Source organism: Mytilus trossulus, chromosome 14, assembly GCF_036588685.1.
Source record: "Mytilus trossulus isolate FHL-02 chromosome 14, PNRI_Mtr1.1.1.hap1, whole genome shotgun sequence".
In the NCBI taxonomy this organism is placed as follows: Eukaryota; Metazoa; Mollusca; class Bivalvia; order Mytilida; family Mytilidae; genus Mytilus; species Mytilus trossulus.
This window is the reverse complement of record NC_086386.1, coordinates 27,254,066-27,270,073: the sequence shown is the minus strand read 5'-3', so window position 1 is coordinate 27,270,073 and position 16,008 is coordinate 27,254,066. Positions and strand designations below refer to the sequence as shown.

The following is a 16,008-nucleotide window of genomic DNA, read 5'->3' as shown; positions in this document are numbered from 1 at the left end:
GAATTGATCAATGTTTCTTCAGATTAAAAAATAACATTTACGTCGTATTTTTACCAAATTATTTCAGAGGCTGACCGAAAATTATATAAACATTATGCAAGAAAAATGCAATCGTTCAACTGCGAACAGACATATAACTGTATGTTGAAATCATAACGAAATCTTTGAAATAACAACAATGTTAAACCGAAAGTAAAATAGTCACGTTTTTTCATAGTTTAAATAGAACTAATACTTTCCTGAATGGTACGTGTATTTATTGCTTTTACGTGACTTATAAAATGGAAATAAGTTCTAAACTTAGTCAGTCGTTTACAGTTTATTCAATAAAATAAAAGTTGCTAATAGCATAAAAACCAATAAGGTGTAAATGTCAATACTTGAAATGTTGCTAATTTTTCCCACTTTGGTATGAGATACCACTTCAATCCATCAACAGCTCCAGGCAAAGTGACTCCTCGAACCAATAAAACAAGTAATACCAAATAAGGAAATGTAGCAGTTATATACACAACCTGAAAAACAAAAATGAGGTCTCATATATTCATTCAATATGTGTTTTTCATCATCCCTTGCTTAATTTATATATAAAGCAATTGATTAGTTTTTCGAAATATGCAACAACAGTGTATCTATCAAGAGCAATACATTTGCCTGTAAAATACAAATAGTAGCATTCAAAAGGATAGTGCAAGTAGAAGTCTCACAAAAGACAGAACATTACTGTGTTGACACAACTTTTTAGTATTTTGGGTCCTCAATGCTTGTTTGGCTTTACAATTATTTTGATATTAGCGTCACTGATAAATCTTATGTAGACGAAACGCGCGTCTGGCATATTAAGTTACAATCCTGGTACATATGATAACTGTTGTAATACGATGAACAAGAACAGTCGATTTTGACATATCTGATATGCATGATATAATATACGACGACGCCAATCTGATTGTCCCTCGATTAACATTAATGTATACATTTGAGAACAACAGAAAGTCCAGCATTAGGTTCTACCGGATTTGCATAACAAACAAGGTATAATCCAACATTTGCTTTGCCTGTCTACTTCAGGAATATGACACTTGCTTTTACTCGTTCAGTTGCTTAATAAAATTTGATTTTATTAATTTTAATGGACTTCCCCTTTTAAACTTTACTTTGGAGCTCTGTATTTCTACTATACTTTTTTATCAAGTTTTGCATATATAAAAAAAATTAACATCTATTGTTAATTGAAACTAAATAGCTCCCAATATATGATTCTACAAGTGCATATGCATGTTTAACGATATCTAAATGTCAAAAACATTGAAGTAACAGGTGATGATTAATAAAATATGTTTAAAATTTATAAAAAAAAATATGTCAAAAACAAAAGGGTAATGCACATGTTGTATAAACACGTACGAATGTTCATTTACACTGGTTTGATTTACAAATTCATTTGTGATATTGACGCTACCAATATGACTGCACAAAGTATCGTGACACTTTTTTTCATGATAATGAAATATCATTATGATAGATAAATCTCTTTCATCATGCTTGAATTTGATTTCATTACCTTTCCTGATGATTTCACACCCTTACAGAGACAAAGGAACACAAGTATCCAAGATACCAAAAGACATAAAAACAGTTGCCATCTCAGTTCTCCCATGTCTTCGATGCCATCAGTTATTTGAAGTACGTGCTTTCTAAAATAAAACAATTGTTATCTCGTTACCAGAATAAGATGTAAATAAAACTGATTGGGATATAAACCAGGAATCAGGTTATTAAGCTGTAGCGCATTTTAATGTTATGTAAAAAAGTAGCTGCCTGAAAAAGATACAATTCTCTTAATATCACTGGGTTGGACTTTGTGTCATAAAGAGTAACTTTTTTATTTCCACATTAAAATGCCATTCTGAAGCAGATTTGGAACCAAAGAACTAAAGAAGAGAAAATCGATTTGGGTTTAGCTGTTCTGTCTAGAGAAAAGCTTGTCAAGCACTAATGATACGCAGTTCAGTTTTCCTTAATTTTCGTAAGGCTGAACCTTTAAACAAATGTCTGAAAAGGTTATTGAAAGTGCTTGTTCGTGGCATTTCATTCTACATGAAATTTAAATTCTAATGACATAAATTGTTATTATGTGTAAAAATGCAGTTGTAAAATGAAGTTGTCATTAACATGAAATGATCGTGGACGTGAATTGCATCACAAAGATTAGCATGCGAACTATGGTGCAGCTTGATCCAAAATTTACGGAACCTCTGATATATTTCTTAGGTCTTAGGCAAATGTCTAGATAATTTCATAGTACAGTATAATTTTATGATAAACAATTGTAATGATTTCACTTGTTTTTCATTAATATATATTTAAAAAATCAAACACATTCTGAGTTAAAAGCCCTTTTAAATCATAAATAAGCTGTAAAACGTACTCCCAAAATTCTTCGCTTGGTGATGTGTAATTATGTTTCAAAATGCTGGTGCTGTTCATAAGACTACTGCTGTTCATCAGACTACTGCTGTTCATCAGAACACTAGATTGTTGGAGTAAATTATATTTTGAATTTGTAAAGTTTGTAACTGTTTGGTTATGTTTGAATGATGTGCTAGAATCTTTATCTTTGACGAAACAATGTTCTGTGTTCCAATCATTTCCACATGTGCTCCAGGGTAGAACTGTCCTCATGGACATAAACAGGAAGTATAGTGTCCAGGCGATGAGAACATTGTAGTACAGACAACACATTCCAGAAACAATGGCCATCCCGATCCCAGTACCTGCAAGGGAGAAAATATATAATTTGATGTTAAATGTGAAAAAAATTTAGACAGGTCTTTTATAATTTTACATGCAATGCAATGGTCATTTTAAATTTTTAATAGGAATCGTTGCGCTTTTTGCCTAAGTCGGCTGTTCTTTTTATTGATTGCTCCTTGTAGTTAGTCAATCAATGATATCAAACAGGAAATCTATTTTTCCAATTATTACTTAAAAATAATTTATATTGCAATGGCTAAAAAAAATCACTGAGCCAACTTCTTCCATCTTCAAATTCACTTGTTATATTTCCTTATGGAGGTCTAATGTGTTTGGTTGATTATATTGTTGGTGTTTAACGCCACTTCCGGTACTATTAGCTATATATTGTCGGTCAACTTTTAGTAATGGGAAGCCAGAGTGCCAGGAGAAAACCATCGACTTTCTACTTGAAAACTGACAATCCTTGTCAATTTAGATTTAAGAATTATGTTCATATTTTTTAAGGTATTTATACCATGTTTAATTAACTGAACAAATCTATCGAGATTACAAGAAAATAGTTTTAAGGAAATGGAGTGTTATTGCAATAAAATCTTATGCAATTTGAACAAAGTTAATGTATTCAGATATTAATAGAGATTATCAAAGCTTGATAATGTAAGGTTGATTTGTTTCACAAAGAATTAGACAAACAACTTATCAAAGTAAACATATTCCTAAATTTAGACGATGAATATATTTTAGTACTCTTGCATTTTATTACTAGATATTTTTGTTTACAAGAAGATGTGTTTACTATAATTATGATAGCTATGGTGGTATCTTATCCCTTGATTAACTGTCAGAGAAGTATATTTCGATGCCTCGTATCAATCAATAATTAGTATAGCATGATTGTTCTCTCGAATAGACAAGACTGTTTGTTATTTTACATATCATCAGATATAATAGAAATGGGGCCGATAAAACAAATTACAAAGCAAACAACAAAAGATTATCAGTCAGATAAACAAACAAATATCATGAATATAAGAACTGGTAAACACTAAAAGTGCAAACAGTGCAAAAGAAAATCACCAAACCTTATAGCATTACATTAAACATTGGATATTTGAACGGAAAACCCAAAATTAAACGACAACATTCAAAATACTCGTAAACACCGATTTGATATTGGTGAAAGGAATATCCTGCTAATATCCTGCCTGGAACTAAATGTATATGATTTTTTTAGAATGAAGATAATAACATCTGTCTGAACTTTTTTTTAATGATTCATTTTAGTTTATAAAAATGTTTTTCTGTTACAAATCATGATGTTTTGTTTTATGTGTACATGTTATGCTGCCCATCAAGGGCCCTTGATTGGAATAATAAATATTCTTATTCTTAAATAACACATTTAAAAAAGGCAATAACACAACATAATACAATACAAACAGACACATTGCATGATTCATATGTTATTGTCTACTATAATTTTTTAATGATGAAAACATACAACCTGAATAAAAACTTAAATATTGCATAATTTACAATTTCAACAATGAAATTGATCCAGTCCATTGTTAAATCTGTTCATAAGTGTCAAAATGGGTGTTCAATAGGAAAAACTAATCTGAAAACAATATACTGCAAACAAATCTTGACAAAGAAAGAATAATACTCCATTTTGATAATTAGATTTGATCACTCAAATAACCAACGAAACCCGCTGAACACTATCTTTAGTCTATAAATTGAAAATTTGACGTTGTTTTTTAATTTGTTTGTTTTCCCCATATAGTTGATGATTCCCTCAATTTTAGCTTGTAACCCGGATTTTTGTTTCTAAATCTATTTATGACTTCTGAACATCGATATACTACTGTTGCTTTTATTCATTTAACTAAACTTAAACAAAACATGATACCAAACTATATCAATTTCTGAATTCATTTCAGAACCATGGTTGGTCCCCATAGCTGTAATTAAATATTGCATTCAATGCTACTATAAACGCAATCAAAATAGAATATGCAGTTTTGGTCCATTTTTCAAACATATTCAGAACAAATCTCAATTGGACTACCTTACAAACATTATTTTGCCTATTATGAAGAGAAAAGAAGAATAATGTTGTTTGTGGTATTTAATGTTTATTTGATGTATATCGTCAGAAGGATTGATTGATTGATTGATTGGTTGGTTGTTGTTAGCCATTGGGAACATATTTCATGACATGCATTTTCTGGACGAGACAAACAACCTTAATTGCAATAACTGGATCGATCGCGATTTGATTGAAGGAAAGAGGGTTTGAATTTCCCGGCGAATATAATCTGTTTGATAGGGTAAACGAAACTAGGACATTCTCTATTTCAATTCTATATTACATTAAGTGTATTTCAATTGTCACTGTAGTGTAATAATGTTGTTATAAAAAGAACTTACTAGTATATAGGAAGTACTTAAACAGCAGTCTTGAACAACTTTTGTAAAAAAATAAAATATTTCAAGATTTATTATTTGAAATGTGTAACTGCTTGTACATCCCCTAGTTTAAACATGTTTTATTGTCCAAAGCATTGACAATATGATCAGACACGAGTTTTTCAACTTAAAGCGTCTTTTCTATGAATCCATGCATCACCTAACCGTCTCCATCTAAAAGTTAGTACAAGTAATTTGAGTTTAACTGGTGTGTTTCTAGTCAAAATCCTCCGAAATTAACTAATCCATGCAGACAAATTGAAATCATTTCAATTTATTAACTTATAAAATGCTAATATAATTATAACTGGATCATTACAGATGTCTCTTCAGAAAGGGCAATCAACATTAAACAAATCAGCCTTATCATAACATTACATTTGCCAGAGTTCATAGATCATATGTGTCAATGTTACAGAATAATGCACGAATCGACGCCACCAAAAAGTAAAATCACAAAAATACTAAACTCAAAGGAAAATTCAATCGGAAAGTCCCTAATGGCATGGCAAAATTAAATGACAAAACACATCAAACGAATGGACAACAACTGTCATATTCCTGACTTGCGTTTTCAAATGTAGAAAATGGTGGATTGAACCTGGTTTTATATAGCGCTAAACCTCTCACTTTTACAACAGTCTCATCAAATTCTGTTATATTTACAACGATGTGTGAAGACATAATAAATAAAATAGTCAAAATATGGGTACAGCAGTCATCACTGTGTTACAATCTTAAATACAACCATTCCCTATATGCGTAGAACACCAAAGCAGAGACCCTGCTGGGATCAACATTTGTTCAAACGGTTCTTCTCTAGAAGTATGATGGCATTATTTTGCTTATTGCTAGGTTCAACATACTCTTATTGAGTCAAACTTATAGTCTGAAGCCAGGTTAGCGATAGAAATGTCATGAAACTAATAACCTACCTTTGAACAGCGGACATATTCTCCATATTGTAATAGGACTGAGACTAGCAAACTGTCCAAATGATACTTCCAAGAAGAACAATGGCACGCCACACAAGAACAAAAATATTGTATATGGTATAAGAAATGCTCCTGAAAAATATAATCGTACATGTTCTTTAAAAGCACTCCAAAATTTTATGGAAAATCGATGTATTAGTTTAGTTATTTTTTTTATATTGAGATAAATTTACGAAATCAAATCATATATTGGTTACAAGGATACACAAAATATGCATCTTTCCTTTTTTATTTGTTGAATACATATACTGTTTTTGCAAGGTAACATTTTTTTCTTGGTTTTTATTAAAAATTTTAACGTATCATAAGTGTACACGAAAACGAAGCTTCTTTCTGACTAAATCAAATGTAACAATTTTAATTTTTGAAATGAAATATTACTACACAGTTTGATTTTATTTATTTTCCTTAAACAGACCGATACACTAATGCATTATATTATATATATCTCTCGGAAAACTTGCACCTAGGACATAGGTATTTCAACCCGAGCTCCGGAGGGCAAGGGGGATAATTACTACATCGAAACTCTCCTGGTACTAATTTAAGTTTTGAAGTTAATAAACTTACCTCCACCACTTTTATAGCACAGGTATGGGAATCTCCAGATATTCCCTAAACCCACAGCGTAACCAACCAATGACAACCAAAAGTCCATCTTTCTTGTCCAGTTTCCACGTTCTTTATTTTCATCGCTGTTTTCTGATACTGTAGAACATCCGTCCGAAGAGGAGGATTCGTCGTCATTGAATTCTTTCTGAAAAATAAAATTTATTGATAATCAAGCTTTGACTATTTACGAAGTTATTGTATATGGTTAATTAGTTTATATTTTTCAAGTATCCGAACACCTTTATATGTTTGTTCAATAAGATTTAAATCAGATCCAAACATAATGCTGTCTAACCATGCTAACTTACTATCCAAAGCAATGCAACGCCCTTCATCTTAAAAAAAACACGATGAACTTATCAATTTAATTTCAAAGTTTAATAAGAATGGTCACATATAGTTAAATTATAATTTTACATTATGATGCAAAATTGACAAATATTCAAAATCTTCAATTTTATTTTTATATTTATTTTACGTTTCGCATGAATACCATCTTTCGTTCTTTCAGCCATCACATGATTATGTTTAAAGCATTATGAGGGTTCACTAACATGATTATAGAAAAGTGGTCAACACTATTTAGCGAAAATCTTTTTAAATCATACCATTTTCCTATTAATATGCATGTCGGAAATATGAAGTAGAATCCTAGTCCATGTGTTTATACTAAGCGTAGCTTTTTCAAATTTGATTTTTAAAGATTCCCCATTGACGCATGAAGACGTCAAAGCAAAAACTACGAGCGTCATAATTAATTGAACTTTTATATCTATATATATAGGCAGATGCCTAGAAAACTGTTACATGATATGACCAGTCCAACCCTTCAAGCTATTAATTTGCCGACCTCCCGTAATATTCCGACATCGATTTAGGACTTACCGCAGCTTCTGTCATCTTATCCATGTTGTATTTATAAGTTAGTAATCTCTTCAGTATTTGATCTGTATCACTTCAAAAAAGCATCAAAATTCAGTCGATACTGCAAATAAAAAAGAGAACTACATGTATATTTCTGTATATGTAGAATGATAAAGTGTGTTCAATAATTTATTCTGTAGCTATGTACCAATACTCAACGTGTTGATCTGTAATGTAATATTTTTATCTAACTGGCAAAGTGTAATATCTAGACTGGACCGGACTAGACTGGACTGGGCTTGTATTACTTATATTATTGTATATTATTACTGTACGTGATGCTGTTTCATTCAAAAATATAATTTTAATTGATAACCTGCCGGTCATAAGAAGTTGCATTGAATGATGACATTCGGCATCCCAGACATGTTTGGTTTTTCTATTAAGCTACAAATTGGAATGTGATCGTCGTTTTTTCTTGCATGCTGCAGACACCGGGTCAGATAAGTATCTCGTATTGTGTACATATTTTTGGGGGTATTACATGTATCACCTTTTACTATTTTATTTTTGAAACTGTATGTGTACTTTGTGTCACGTATGAAATCTGACCTTGTCTTTAAATATATGTTTGCTGTCCCATTGGTGTCATTAAATAAATAGCCATGTTTACTATAGATGTGATATGTTAAGGTCATATCTATAAGATGTAAACAAGAAACAGGTGTGTAAATGTCAATACTAGAAAAACGTTGCAAGTGGAGGTAAATTACAAGAAAGAATACATTTTAATTATAAGTATGGCTTGCAAAATAAATTTTAATTAAAAAGAGTTCAGTGTAAGGATAAAAACCTGCCATGGTAAAAGTACAATTAAATGTAACAAAAACATGTTCATTTGAGTACATGAGTATTAACAGATATGCCACAAAGGTCATTGGCAAAATTACAAAATCATAAAATAAACTTAAACATGGAAAATGAACAAAAAGTGAAATCCCCAAAATACTGAACTCTGAGGAAATTTTAAAATGGGAAGTCCCTTATCAAATGGCAAAGTCAAAAGTGGCAAAATCAAAAGCTCAAACATATCAAACGAATGTACAACAACTGTCATATTCCATGGTATGCAAATAAATAAAAATATCAAAGGTATCAAAATAAATGACGAATGTGTACATGGAACACAGATGATGCCCCGCTTGCATATCATAAAAACTTATAAAGGGATATAGCTGAGACCCTATCAGAATTTGTATTTGATCTCAGTGTTGTGGTATTAAATCAATATTGTGTATTAGTTTCATAACATTTAGTTGAGGAAAGCCTAAGTTAGACAACAGAAACGTCACATTTAGCATTTTTTTTTCCATTTTTACTCTAGAACATAAAAAGTGATGCAACAATTTTTTTTACTATATCTGTATTTTCATATTAATTGGTTCAGGCTGACTAACGTAAGAGAACAGAATTATTTATAAACAGGCGTAACACTAAAACGGTTGAAGTGACGATACCGAAATTCAAATATGATGTGTATTTTGTGAAAATAAGCATTGTGTTATAGTTTCATGCAACATTTGGTTAAGGCAAACAAAAGTGAGAGAACGGAAACAAAAGATTCAGCATTCCATCCATTGGTATAGGAGCACAACTCTCGAACGTTTGAATTGACGCCACAAAAATTCAAACTTGATCTGAGTTTTGTGGTAATAAGCATTTTCTTGAAGTTTCAAAACATTTGGTTGAGGCAAACTAAAGAAAAAGAACCGTCAACGGAAACCAACTTTGGGACGTACATTTGAAAAAAAACAATTAACACGATTATTTAAAAACGTAAATGCTTTCCAATCTTTGCAGTCAGGTCGCAGAGTCCAGTCCAGTCCAGTCCAAGGGTCCAGTCTAGGCCAGATATTACACTACGCCTTATTAGTCGATTAAATATGTATCACTTTATGTTATATATTGTTGGCAGTATCCCTCATCATCACCATTGTTTAAATAACATTGACAGGTTCATAAACATCCATACCTGCTAAATACATTGTAACCTCAATGTGCAACTAGAAACAACAAACAGTAATGCAAGGTCACAATTGTTTAAATGCACCAATTCGCACGTGTGAATGTTTTGCATTTTTTTTTATTCATTATCATATTGATATAAGCAAGTTAACAACAATAACTTTCGGAATTTTATTTGGAAACAAACAAAGCCCAATTAAAATATTTGTTTTAGTTTTGTGTTATAATTGAGATAGCTATATAAATTGGATTGAAAGCTTTGTAAACATTTATTGTAGAAATTTGAAAATCACAATTGTGTATTTAGCTCTGTTACAAGGCTACCTGTCGCCAGGTGAACAGAAAAGAAAAAGAACAAATCTCTACGCATCAATCAAGATTTGTGTAATGAAGTAATTTATTGACATATTTCTCTCCTAATTTTCTTAGAAACGATACATAATCTCAATAATAAGGCCGTTAGTTGTATCGCACTTTTTCATGAAGCAACTCTTTAATTATCAAGTATTGGTTGTGTTCAATGTTGTGCAGATATGGTTTGATGTTACTCAAATACCATTACTTTAAGGTTTAAAGTAGAAGGACCAAAAAAGCTATAATCAGAGCGAAATAAGTCAGAAATTAGACACTTTTTTTTCTTTTGAATGCATTTCAGTAAGTAAATGACTTTTGTATACTTTTAAGCTTCTTTCTAAGACATTTTCTATTTGCATTATGCTTTAAAATTGAGGGGACATTGACCCCTTTTAACCATTTGTTTTTGTTGTGGTCATATCATCTTCACTTGATGATTAAATTTTAACTTATATTTCTTTTTTTATAAATGACATTTTAATGAAGTCATTTATGTTTTGAATGTTTAATCATATACTACATGCATCTATAGCCTTCAGCTATGGAAGTAGGTTCACCAAAATTGAAAAAAAGTTATCATTATTAATAAAAATACATGTTATTCAAGCAACCTTTTGCCTTCTCACGTTCTAAAATTAATTACTTGAGGGTTTCCTACTAAACTGTAGTATATCTTTTGCCTATGCATTACAATATTCCTGAAAATGATTTGAAATAGTATGCATTAAATTAGTAAAATATGCTCATGTGCGAAAGCAAGAAATTAAAAAAAATATTACTTGAGTGGCATTGAAAGTTTTAGGACAATAAAGAAAGTTACACACCAATAACAACTTTCTGGAGTGATGCATATCCATATTCTTTAATTTGAAACATTATTTAGACAAACTGAACAAGACAAATAATCATTATGATAATCATTTAGATCTCTTCGCAATTCGTTGAGGCAAATTAATTCGTTACGCTAGCAAATGTAAATACAAAATATGTGGTTAAAAATTAGATCAAAAACTGGATGAATTTTGTCTAGAACATTGTATATATACGAGCATAATCGTCCAGATTGGTTTGCCTGAATAGTAACTGCGAACTGTATGTTGTACAAAGACAATGGTGAATATCGTGTCAGGAAAAAAATACAAATTACCTCTTTTTTGCCTTTATTGTAAAAGCTTCATGTCAACCAAACCAGGCACAATATTCTGGCTCCTAGTCAATAAGCCGAGTACTTAGTGGAGAAATATCAAAAACCAATTTAAAAGTTTTTGTGATCCAACACATTTAAACATTTGAGGCGATCGCTTTATAACGAGATCAACGATTCGTCTAGGGTAAAATGAGGTTGCACTATATGGGATAGTCAAGATAACAGAAATTAACATTGCATCAATACTGTAGGTATATCAGAAGGACAGGGCTGGGCATATCATCATACATGTTGCTGAAATATTTGGTACTACATTATACAAGGTTTTAATGCACTAGTATAAGGGAATAATGTCCCGTGAAGAACCTCATAACTCCGCTTGTAATCACCGGCGTACAATATGATATAAGGCTTGGTGCAATATTCCTAAATATGAGTGCAATACCTAAGTGTATCCTTATAGATTATTCTTAAATTCTAAATACAACTTGAAACACATATTTTAAACGGCAAACTGATGTACATAAAGTATATATATAACCAAATTTAATACGCTTTGCTATCATGACCATTTCTTAGACGAGAATAATTAAATTTAATGATTATAAACATAATACTCTTGGCTATCACGACCATTTCTTTGACGAGAATAATTAAAGTTAGTGATTATATACATAACAAAAGAAAAAATAAGATAAACTGCTGAGTCATGAACATGATGAAGACTAATGAGAGTGATGGGGTCCTTGAAATTCAAATATGTAGGTCAACAAGAACATCCCACCTTCAGGTCAATGAATTTCATGCATGGAATATCTGAATTAAATTAATGTATGGTTCCATTTTTTTTTAAATGAGAAATAATTTTATACATGTTGTATAAACTTATTTTCGACATGAAACAAGAATTATTGAAATGTAATAGTCCTTCGTAAATGTAAAGGGTCCGTTTAATAGGGGCAAGGCTAATCCAGGTTCAACGGGAAAAGAAAGACTTACTAGTTTGAGAGACAGACCGTCTTATATAATGAGGCGTTAAAAATTTAAATAAAAGTTACTGTTCAATATCCAAGTGACTCGTACTGGTCTCTCTATATCATGTATATTGGGACAGGGAGGTAGCGAAAAACTAAGACAGTTTGCTAATTTTTTAATTGTTTCATATTGTCTAATTTTGTTCTATCACAAAATGGAAGTAAAATGTCGAACGAACCAGTATCAATTATTGATTGCGAACATTACAATCGTAAAATATTTGACCTTCAAGAATGAATTAAATAGTAAATTCCAATCGTAGACAAAAGCAAAATATAATGGTAAGACGCAAATCGGTAATGGATTTCAGCAGCTACTTTTTTTCTCGTTACGGCATTACATTCAGTACGTATGATTGATTTGCAAGAAGTGATATAACCATTTGTATACAGATTACATGAAGTCTGTAACTTTGGATAATTGGATTCGTTGAGCTGTTGTTTCATTGGCATATACCCTACATCTCCTTGTACTCATAGTCGGGGAAATCGTATAAATAATCCACATATATATGTAAGACAAAAGTACACTGACCGTTATTTTCTATAAATCACCTTTAATCTATATATATTATTCAATAAAAGCTAATTTTTATTTTATATATTTTTTAAACGTATGCACGACATGTTAGTTGAATGACTTCCATACGTTACTCTAAAGACAAGTATATTTGTTTTGTAGTTCCCAAAATAAGATACATAAAACATTTAGAAGCATTAAAAGAAACAGTATAGAACAATCTTAGTTATGTTAAGTAACTGAAAATTAAAACAACAAAATACCATTCAATAATCTTCACATGGAAGTACATGTACTGGATACTGCATTGATATAATACCCTCAGGGCAGACTTCCATCAGCAGTTTCACGGATTCCGGGGTAGTGTTATGAACGTAGGTTACAAGTTGTAGTGTGCCCGACAGTTATCTTTATCTAAATTAACCGTCATCAGTTATACTCGAACAAGGCATTAAAGACCAATTGCAGGGGAGTATCGAACTCAAATGGGACTTACACAGAACAATATTAACTACATGGAGGAATAAACTCTGCCTAAACCTTGGTGGATTGACATAAGATTTCAAAAATCAAAATATATCATAAAACTTGCGCAAATATTGGAAACATGGCTACTCGACGGAAAGTATACGCTCTTGGCTAAGTCTGCGGACCCATGTTTCATTGCGCATGCCATGTGTTACTGACAATACCTGCGTCAGAGATTAATTTAACAAAATCAAAACCCAAAATAATGTAAATGGAACAGCAACTATACTACTCATTTGTAGATATGAATAAAAAGAAAATGTATGGTTTACGTCAATAGAAATAAAACCGTGATCATAGGACACTATTTAAGAACAAGGTGCGAAGTTATACGAGGAACTCCAATCAAGAACTATAGATCTACTCACATCAAAGACATATAATGCTGAGTTTTTGGATTCCTTTCGCAGCTTATGAAATATAAACCCTAAGCTGGGAACTTCACATTATATAAATGCCGTATGAGACCGAAATAGCACACACTACGTCAGTGTATTTGTTTTCTGTGTCGGAGACTATTTTAATTATTAAAGCTGGTTCCAGTTGCGTGTGTGCTTTATTTAGTAAATATTATATTACGGTATTTTGTCATGCACTAGACGATTCCCACGTATTCGTTTATAACCCATCTTCGCTAGCCAAGGGTTGCGATCCACTCCCGCTTTCTGAAAGCGGGAGTGGATCGTACCCCTTGGCTAGCGAAGATGTTTATAACCAATGTGAACGATATTCCTAGAAGCGAACAGGAAGTAAGATGATAGATAACACCAAGTAAATATCTGTTCTGTTTAAAATATGGTGTTATCTTAATATTGTCGTAACGTTTATATAACTGTTGAAGTTCGTAGTCCAAAGTCTTTTAAATGATAAGTGTACATCCGGGATTTCGAAATGTTGAATTTCTGATCGAAATATACATTTCATCTCTCTTAATTTGTCACTAAAAATGTGTTATCACATTTAAAGAAAGGTCTAAATATAACATTACAGTATGCAAAATGCAACGAAGCGTTGTGTTAACTGATTATTAGGTGTACTTAACCTTGATGTGATATTACTATGCAGGGGTGTGATGAAACAAAACAGGGATGTGATGTCAGATACAAGGCAACGGTATGATAATACAAATTCTAATATGACGTGCTTCTTTCGCTTTGTAAACAACACTGTGTGAAAATTCTCGACATATCTATACTTAGCGCAGACTCAGAGATATACATAATAATGGATGTTACAATATACCTCCCACGTAAATCCACATGTATTTGAACCTACATTGCAAACGCTTTGCCAAATTTATTGTATTACTAATTTTAATTAAACAAAAAACATTACAGAACTTTTATTCTTATTCAGATGCATAATAAAAAGAATTAATGTATTGCAACTAGTTTTGTTTATTTCCTAAATATAGTAACACTGTACATTTTGTGCAATGTCAATTTCATCATGGAACACTTTCTCTACAATGAGGGGTTCATTAAGGGATGCAAATAAGCTTGATATTTATGTTACGATTTAAAAAAATATCAATATACTAATTTAAGTTGCAGTTTAAAAACAATATTAAGTCAATATCACAAAAATAAAAACTTTTTTGTAACCAACGAAGTTCGTATAATATTGTATTAAAATGGGATTCTGAGGTTTTCCATTCTATTGCCTTTGAATCAGCGAGTCAACATGGCAGCTCCTTCTTTACGAAATGTCAATTTTGGATTTGACGGTAGCTTACGAGAAAACATGTAAATTAAAAATCGGAAATATTGTGAGAATATTTGAAGGAGTAAAAAAGAACAGCTCCACACACGGCATACCAACCCTCGCTTCAGTATTTAAATTAACTTATTTGTCCTATTAGAATCGAAATAATTCATGGAAGCCATAGATTTGTTGTAAATTTACACATGGCCTGGGCCGTGATATTCGTTAATTTTATCCCTCGCTAACGCTCAGGATAAAATTCGAATATCACGGCCCAGGCCATGTGTAAATTTCCAACAAATATATGGCTTCCATGAATTATTTCTTAAACAGTGGTGTGATAATTATTGGTGGGGTGATATAAGACAAAGGTTTGATGATACAAAACAGTGGTGTGATAAATATTGGTGTGGTGATACAAAACAGTAGTGTGATAAATATTGGTGTGGTTATAAAAGACAAGGGTGTGATAATACAAAACAGTGGTGTGTTAATATTGGTGTGGTGATATAAGACAAAGGTGTGATAATACAAAACAATGGTGTGAAAAGCAGTGGTGTGGTGATATAAGACAAGGGTGTGATAATACAAAACAGTGATGTGATAAATATTGGTGTGGTGATATAAGACAAGGGTGTGACGATACAACACAGTGGTGTGACAATACAAGCCATAGGTGTGAGATCAGGCTTCTTATTTCTTCTGTTGGAGTTGTTATTTGTCTGTAGAAACCTGACATTTTAATTCAAAATAATAACAAATCTTATTACTTTTCATTAATCTTTTGAGATGCTTATTTCAAATATGTATCAATGTTCTCTTATAGATTCGTTTAGGCATGTACTCAGTATAACAGATGCACCTATGACGTTTTCTTAATCCAAGTCTTCTGTTGTTATGATGTATTTTCAAAGAATCATTATTTGGAAGAAAGCTGGTAATCAAATGTAGGTAGAATACTGGTTTCTTTTTTAAATTGTGTATATTTTGTTT

The 16,008-nt window shown here is 31.5% G+C and overlaps 2 protein-coding genes across 3 annotated transcripts in view; one reads left to right on the top strand and one right to left on the bottom strand.

Moving 5' to 3' along the window:
- LOC134696162 (zinc finger protein 330 homolog) overlaps nucleotides 1-16,008 on the top strand; it is a 310,551-nt gene that overhangs the window by 127,796 nt on the left and 166,747 nt on the right. The gene's annotated exons all lie outside the window — the stretch shown is intronic.
- Nucleotides 1-16,008, bottom strand: part of LOC134696401 (sodium- and chloride-dependent glycine transporter 1-like) — a 41,058-nt gene that overhangs the window by 18,501 nt on the left and 6,549 nt on the right. For both annotated transcript variants that reach the window (XM_063558168.1, XM_063558167.1), the window contains exons 2-7: nucleotides 7,725-7,824; nucleotides 6,798-6,984; nucleotides 6,168-6,299; nucleotides 2,432-2,777; nucleotides 1,565-1,697; nucleotides 381-515 (exon numbers count right to left, since the gene is read on the bottom strand). In XM_063558168.1, coding sequence (XP_063414238.1) covers nucleotides 381-515; nucleotides 1,565-1,697; nucleotides 2,432-2,777; nucleotides 6,168-6,299; nucleotides 6,798-6,984; nucleotides 7,725-7,748 — 957 coding nt within the window. In that variant the 5' untranslated portion in view covers nucleotides 7,749-7,824. The remainder of the gene's footprint in view (nucleotides 1-380; nucleotides 516-1,564; nucleotides 1,698-2,431; nucleotides 2,778-6,167; nucleotides 6,300-6,797; nucleotides 6,985-7,724; nucleotides 7,825-16,008) is intronic.